Source organism: Musca vetustissima, unplaced genomic scaffold (genome assembly GCF_032173495.1).
Source record: "Musca vetustissima isolate MV318-11 ecotype Yass unplaced genomic scaffold, APGP_CSIRO_Mvet_v1 utg57482, whole genome shotgun sequence".
NCBI classification, from domain to species: Eukaryota; Metazoa; Arthropoda; class Insecta; order Diptera; family Muscidae; genus Musca; species Musca vetustissima.
In genome coordinates, this window is record NW_026887143.1 from 106,573 (window position 1) to 115,324 (window position 8,752).

The window sequence follows — 8,752 nt, forward strand, 5'->3', positions numbered from 1 at the left end:
AAAAAATGTTCTTTAAGAAATCCACGCCTTGTATGGAGCCCTAAAAAAATATTCTATAAAAAATCCACGCCTCCTGCTGAGCCTTGAAAAAATATTCTTTGAAAAATCCCCGCCTTTTGGTAGCCCTTAAAAAAATATTCTTTAAAAAGTCCACGCCTTGAAAAAATATTCTTTAAAAAATCCACGCCTTGTGTAGAGCCTTGAAAAAATATTCTTTAAAAAGTCCACGCCTTGAAAAAATATTCTTTAAAAAATCCACGCCTTGTGTAGAGCCTTGAAAAAATATTCTTTAAAAAATCCACGCCTTGTGTAGAGCCTTGAACAAAAATATTCTTTAAAAAATCGACGCCTTGTGTAGAGACCTACAAAAAATATTCTTTAAAAAATTCCCGCCTTGTGTAGAGACCTAAAAAAATATTCTTTAAAAAATCCACGCCTTGTGTAGAGCCCTAAAAAAATATTCTTTAAAAAATCCACGCCTTGTGTAGAGCCCTAAAAAATATTCTTTAAAAAATCCACGCCTTGTGTAGAGCCCTAAAAAATATTCTTTAAAAAATCCACGCCTTGTGTAGAGCCCTGAAAAAATATTTTTTAAAAAATCCACACCTTGTTTAGAGCCTAAAAAATATTTTTTTAAAAAAATATGTTTAAAAATTTTACGAATTAACAACATTTTTATTTTTATTATAACAAATACATTAAAATATCACATTAATTAATATATTAGAATTAACATACGTTTACACAGGGCACAGTTTGAAATTATTATTGAACCCAATTAAATCTAGTGGGTTTTTAATAGGGTTCAGTGCAACTGAAAAAAAATTTCCATAGTAACTATTTTGAAAAATCAAAATCAGGCTAGGAGGGTTGTCAAATTGCCATGTGTAAACCCAGCATAATATTTTTTTCCAAATACTTAAAAATACCCCGTAAGACTATTCCGCAATGTTGCAATAAAGGGCCGTTCGGCCGTCGGGCATTGAAACACCTCCAGGGGCTCTCGTATGGCTTCATCTTTTCGATGTGGCATTTGCAGCATATTATTCCATAGGGAATTGGCAATGGCTGCATGGCCCAATTGACTCCAATGGAAGCAGTCGCTGGAAAAGAACCTCAAATCTACATCACCTTTAGGGTCCCGAGGTAATTTCGCATTAGCTGTAAACGGCTGATAGACAACGGCAAAATCATCGGTTTGAAAGGCGGGCATGGCGGCGACATATTCATCCACTGCCTGCCAGCGTGTGAAAAATTCCGAAGCCACCCGCCACGATGTTTCATTATGGGCTGCCCCGAAAACACAACGACAACCAAAAAGATGAACCGCCTTACATTGCAGCGGGACATTTCGCAACTGACCCAATGTCGTGACCATATTGGGAGCTGGCAGAAGGTTTACCAACAATCTCGGTACATTATCCCTTAGCAGGGTAAAGGCATCAATTAAATCGATTTCATGTTGCCTCAATTTATCCCACAGCCGATCGCTTTGGCAGAGATCAAAGCACAAATCCAAACTGCCCACAAAAATCGTCAGAATTTTCCAATCCTTTTTCATATTTACACGAGGATCTCCCTTCAGGCGTTCTATTAACACCTGCACCTGATACACCAAATCTCGGGACATTATCATCGGTTCGGCAATATTAAAGTAGGACTTCTTTTCCTTAACCAAAACATTATCGGTGGCATAGCCATACAGATTGGGGTTGAACACCTTTAAAATATTCGGCAAAGTCAGCACGGTTCTCCAATTGGCCATACCACCACCCGAAAATGCCATGCCACGAAATTCGGCAATTAAATTTAGGAACGTCTTCGAATAGATACCATTCCCCGCCGACAAAGAATCTCCAATGGCAGCCACCACATCAATATCTCCTGGACGTAACTGATTAACATTGGTAGGCCTTGTGGCAGAACGGGTACCATTCAAGGGGCATGGGAAATCTTCTCCCCTCCGACTGGGTATTTGTATTTTACCCCGCTTCCAGTTGTTGTGATACAGATGATAGGATTTTTTATCGGAATATTTGATAAATCCCTTACGAATCAGGGCGATTAAATCTCGCAGACCATCATCTATATTGCTGACCAGCTGCTTTCCTGACTCGGCTTCCTGCAAACTAAATTTACCCTTGCGTATGCCAGATTTGATGAGTATTCGATCCACATCCTTGTGTTGGAAAGCCTCACTCCAGGTGGTAAGGATTATAAAGAGGATAAAAATACGGAGGTATTCCATGGATGGCAGTCTGAAAAAAGAAAAATAGATTTTTTTAATAAATCCACGCCTTGTATAGAGGCCGAAAAATAATTTTTTAATAAATCCACGCCTTGTATAGAGCCCGAAAAATATTTGTTAATAAATCCACGCCTTGTATAGAGCCCGAAAAATAATTTTCAAAATCCACGCCTTGTATAGAGCCCGAAAAAAATTATTTAAAAAATCCACGCCTTGTATAGAGCCCGAAAAAAATTATTTAAAAAATCCACGTCTTGTATAGAGCCCGAAAAAAATTATTTAAAAAATCCACGCCTTGTATAGAGCCCGAAAAATATTTGTTAATAAATCCACGCCTTGTATAGAGCCCGAAAGATAATTTTTAATAAATCCACGCCTTGTATAGAGCCCGAAAAATAATTTTCAAAAAATCCCCGCCTTGTATAGAGCCCGAAAAATAATTTTTAATAAATCCACGCCTTGTATAGAGCCCGAAAAATATTTTTTAATAAATCCACGCCTTGTATAGTGACCGAAAAATAATTTTTAATAAATCCACGCCTTGTATAGAGGCCGAAAAATAATTTTTAATAAATCCACGCCTTGTATAGAGGCCGAAAAATAATTTTTAATAAATCCACGCCTTGTATAGAGCCGGAAAAATAATTTTTAATAAATCCACGCCTTGTATAGGGCGGGAAAAATAATTTTTAATAAATTCACGCCTTGTATAGAGCGGGAAAAATAATTTTTAATAAAGGCGTGGATGTATAGAGCCGGAGAAATAATTTTTAATAAATCCACGCCTTGTATAGAGCCGGAAAAATAATTTTTAATAAATCCACGCCTTGTTATAGAGCCCGAAAAATAATTTTTTAATAAGTCCACGGCTTGTATAGAGCCCGAAAAATGATTTGTAATAAGTCCACGGCTTGTATAGAGCCTGAAAAATGATTTGTAATAAATCCACGCCTTGTATAGAGGCCGAAAGATAATTTTTAATAAATCCACGCCTTGTATAGAGGCCGAAAGATAATTTTTAATAAATCCACGCCTTGTATAGAGCCGGAAAAATAATTTTTAATAAATCCACGCTTTGTTATAGAGCCCGAAAAATAATTTTTTAATAAGTCCACGGCTTGTATAGAGCCCGAAAAATAATTTTTTAATAAGTCCACGGCTTGTATAGAGCCCGAAAAATGATTTGTAATAAGTCCACGGCTTGTATAGAGCCTGAAAAATGATTTGTAATAAATCCACGCCTTGTATAGAGGCCGAAAGATAATTTTTAATAAATCCACGCCTTGTATAGAGGCCGAAAGATAATTTTTAATAAATCCACGCCTTGCATAGAGGCCGAAAAATAATTTTTAATAAATCCACGCCTTGTATAGAGCCCGAAAAATAATTTTCTAAAAATCCACACCTTGTATAGAGCCCGAAAAAATAATTTTTAATAAATCCACGCCTTGTATAGAGCCCCGAAAAATAATTTTTAATAAATCCAAGCCGTGTTTAGAGCCCGAAAATATTTTTTTACAAATCCACGCCTTCTACTTCCATTCAAGTTTTTCCCTTACCTTTGGCTATTCGAATTTTATTTTTCCTCTCTTGACTAGCACCAAAACTCCGACACCTTCTAAACTCCACCACACTTAGCTCCTAACTAAATGGTGTTTGAAAAAGAACATCATTTAGCTCATAATATATAAATAATTATTTTGAAGAGATGTAATTTTAGATAGAATTAGATTAAAGCTGAAATAATGAACTTAAGGTCAGGCTTGTGCGACGCTGTGGCGCTGAAACCCTGAACTAAGTGAAACAAACATATGTCAATGCATTAAATTGTTAAGACTGTTTTTAAACACAATGACATATGAACTTCAGTAATTCAAAATATGAATATTGAAAGTAATAAAGGTGAATATGATTTTTATTTTATCTTTGACAACGGAAAGTTTACAATTAGTTTTCGAAGAGTAGTCTAGAAGAAAACATTATTTGCAAACTATGGAGTTGGAATTTAAGGTTTAAAATTTTCCGAATAATAACAGCGCCACTTTTAGAGGATTACTTTACAAAAACAAGTTAAGTGGAAATCTCGAAATATTAACCTAAAGTCAGTTTGATAGAACAAATCCTGCAGGTTGTTTAAAATTGGCTAAATAGGTAACCAGGAACACCGCATTACAGCCAATGGGGTTATGATGTACATATAAAACGTATATTCCACATTTAAGGCAGTAACAACAACATATGTGACAATCGGATAGAGGTTCCTTTTTTCCACCCATCTCAAGACTCCCTAACATCGCTTGCGGTATAAAAAAATATTGCTTCAGTTAGTCAATATTCAAAATTTAGCTCGTCTATAAAGGTTCCATTTAAATTTGTCACCATATGTCTTCAATGACAATGTAGGTTTATAGTGGAGGGTATAAGAGAGGTTTAGTATGATCCGACTTATTACTGTTTGTATTTACTTTATGCATGTATGTGCTTGAGTGCCTTTTGTTTTGTTTGTAAGTTCAGTGATCTTTAAACGCTCGAATTGACATCTGAAGTTCAAGTACAATGTTAAGGTGTATTATGGTCTCCAACCAAACGATTATCTTCGAAATGAAGTACATAAATTCATTTTAAAAATAATCGTTTGGTTATAAATACATATTTGCATAGATATGGCAAGTTTTTATACCCTACACAACTATGTTGTCAGGGTACTATAGCTTTGTGCAGCACCAAGAGTTTGTAACGCCGCGAAATATTGATCTTAGACCCACCTTTAAGTATACCGCTCGTCATATCTCGGCACAGTTATGGACCAATCTTCACGAAATTTTGCATGTAGGATAGGTTCGGTCCAATGAAGACCCCTATTGTTTTTGGTAAAGATCAGTTAATATTTAGAGGATGAAATGGACCAAATACTGAATTTTTGTCGGGTTTTCTGGTCGCTCCAGAGGCCGCAATTATTGCCCAAACATCTCGAATTTTTACATGGAGAAGGGCATCGGGCCATGGGGTAAGCATGCCTGTTTTTATACCCTACACAACTATGTTGTCAGGGTATTACAGCTTTGTGCAGCCCCAAAAGTTTGTTAAGGCCCGAAATATTGGTCCTACCCACCTTTATGTATACCGATCGTCATATCTCGACTAGCTGAGTCGATCTAGACATGTGTGTCCGTCCGTCTGTCCATTATAATTTGTAAACACGATACAGGCCGCAGTTATGGACCAATCTTCACGAAATTTTACATGTAGAATGAGTTCTGGCCAATGAAGACCCCCATTTTTTTTGGAAAAGATCGGTTAATATTTAGGTAATGAAATGGACCAAAAACTTTATTTTTGTTGATTTTTTTGGTCGCTCCAGAGGCCGCAATTATAGCCCAAAACCCGCGATCGGGCCAAAGAATAAGCATGCCTGTTTTGATAAAGATCGGTCAATATTTAGCGGATCAAATGGACCCTGACTTTTGTGTGAAAAATGGCAAAATTTGTATTCTATAGCGTATATATTTACTCCTGAAGGACATAGAGCCGAGAAGTTGATAGTGTATCCAAGAGTAGTGGTCGGCCTTTAAATTGATACCAATTATATTGTCGTATGTGCTCGGATGTGGGAGTTACACGTAATTATTTACAGGTGCTTACGTATTAAGATATTATTTAGTAACCCATTACCACACTAGAGGGCGGAAATATTGCGTTGATCGCTTTGAAATGTTTCATGAGGTTCCAGTTATGGTCATGTGCAACGCCTATCGGTGACGATCAGATAATAATACTGGGAGGAAGTAGACCGAAAACTTATTTTTTTGTCTTTTTTCGAGTCGATCTATAGGCCACATTGAAAACCGAACATTACAACACAACCCACGCTGAAAGGAATCTGAATAAGTACTTAAAAGTGCTGCACTGAGGTAAAAAAAAAATATCAATATCTTTACTCATTATACCCTTCACCACACTGTGGTACAGGGTATTATGTCTTTGTGCATATGTTTGTAACAGGCAAAAGGAAACCAGATAGACACACGATTCCTATATTCCCATCATTTGTTGAGTCGATCATGTCGGTCCGTTCAGATTTCCGTGTTAAATTGTAAACAAAAAACAGGTCGCATTTTTAATCCAATTTGGATGAAATTTGGTACAGCTCATTTGTTTGGCCCAAGGACGAACCCTATTGAAATTGGTGAAAATCGTTTCAGATTTAGATATATCCCCCATATATATTTTCGCCCGATTTTATGTAAATGGTGCATCAAAGTCTTTAAATATTTTTGATTTTCACAAAATTTGGCACAGCGTACTGAATTAAGTCTAGAATGATGTGTGATAACTTTCGTTCAAATCGGTTCAGATTTAGATATAGCTCCCATATATATTTTCGTCCGATTTTTTGTAAATGGTGCCCGAAAGTCCTTAAATCATCCGGTCAGGATGATACAAATATCGCGTAATATTGCCCAGTCTCCGAATGCAGATCCGCAGAAAGTGGTATTTGTTCAGTTATTCGAGTCTGCAGCTGTTTCTAGTAGGACTGTAGAGTCGAGCTGTCTTTGGTTCAGGCTCAAAGATATAACTCACGATATCGGTATTTTATTATGTTTGGATAAAAAATATCTCGCCGTTTTTAAAGTAGTTTGATGCCTCTACATACACATTCCAAATAATCTATGTTTATATTTAAACATTTATTGCTTCTGGAATTCAAAAATGCTACACCGTTATTAAACACTACACAATTACATTTCCTATGTCCAATGAACCCCAATGAAATCACAACTTACAAATATAAACAAATATCCACACACACAGACACACACACATTTTATCATAACTTATAAATCTTATAATTCCATGCCATAGCTTCTTGTTTTGGCATCTAACAAATTAGCTGATTAAAATCTATCTGATGTCGAAAATTATTATTAAATACATTATGTCTTCATTGTGAGACGAGTTATAAAACAGTACGATAATGTGTACAACAACAACAACAAAACAAATAAAATAAACAAAACGAAACAATTATTGCAAAACAAATATTTGCGTTGTTTCTAACGTTCGTCTGACGTCAAAAGTTTTTGCCGTTGTCCGGTTTTTTTATTTTTTTTTGAAGATCTTTCCGTTTATACGGAAGTGTTTACCATAGACATGTGTGAATGGGATATTAGTCACAGACATGCACAAAATAAAAATGAAATCAGAAAATAAACAGTTTCGTTTATTTGTTAAACAGAAATTGATCTACACTTTAAATGGGACAGTGTTAAGATCGAAAGCATAGGTCTCCGGCAAGGCGTGGATTCAAATATTAAAAATATTTTTTTCAAGGACTACAATAGGCGAGGATTTTTTAAAAAAATATTTTCTAAGGCTCCACACAAGGCGTGGATTTTTAAAGAATATTTTTTCAAGGCTCCATACAAGGCATGGATTTTCATACCCTACACAACTATGTTGTCAGGGTATTATAGCTTTGTGCAGCTCCAAAGGTTTGTAACGCCGCGACATATTGGTCCTAGACCCACCTTTAAGTATACCGATCGTCTTATCTCGACTAGCTGAGTCGATCTAGACATGTGTGTCCGTCCGTCCGTCTGTCCATTATAATTTGTAAACACGATACAGGCCACAGTTATGGACCAATCTTCACGAAATTTTGCATGTATGATGGGTTCTGGCCAATGAAGACCCCTATTGTTTTTGGAAAAGATCGATTAATATTTAGGGGATGAAATGGACCAAAAACTTTATTTTTGTCGGTTTTTCTGGTCGATCGAGACTCCCCGAATTTTTGCATGAAGGAGGGGATCGGACCAAGGAATAAGCATCGGTCAATATTTAGCGGGTCAAATGGACCCTGACTTTTGTGTGAAAAATTACAAAATCTTTATTCTGGGGGCATATATACTTGCTCCTGAGGGACATATACCCGAGAAGTTGATAGTATATCCAAGAGGAGTTGTTGACCTTCAAATTAATACCAATTATATGGCTGTATGTACTCTGATGTGGGAGTTTTCCGTAATTAGGTAAAGGTCACTATGTGCCTAGTATTACTATTACTCCATTAGAGGACGGAAATGTCGCGCTGATCGCTTTGAACTTGTACATGAAGTTCCGATTATGGTCAAGGACGACGCCTATAGTTTTCGGTGAAGTTGAGATTTCATTCAGAGGGTGCAATGAACCGAAAACTTTGATTTTGTCAGATTTTCCAGTCGCTCTAGAGGCAATTATCGCAGAACATCACATATTTTACAAGGTGAAGGGGATCTGACTAAATCCTTAGAGTCGCTGTTTAGATGATCATTGGTCAATAGTCCGAGGGTCAAATCAACCAATGATTTTATTTTATGGCGTAAAAATTCACTTCAAGAAAAAATAGTTTGGAAAATATGCAAGACTTAGAAAGAGGAGTTGTTGATCTATAATCGGTAAAAAGTGTGCAAATATCACGAAATTTTGCCCAGGCTCAGAATATAGAACCGCCGAAAGTGTGCT

The 8,752-nt window shown here is 36.3% G+C and overlaps 1 protein-coding gene across 1 annotated transcript; it reads right to left on the minus strand.

Moving 5' to 3' along the window:
* Positions 1–919: 919 nt before the first annotated feature.
* LOC133334743 (phospholipase B1, membrane-associated-like) lies at positions 920–2,258 on the minus strand (the record flags this gene model as incomplete). The annotated part of the gene is made up of 1 exon (XM_061543070.1): positions 920–2,258. A coding segment is annotated over one exon (1,339 nt), but the record flags the coding sequence as incomplete, so codon positions are not given.
* Positions 2,259–8,752: the final 6,494 nt, after the last annotated feature.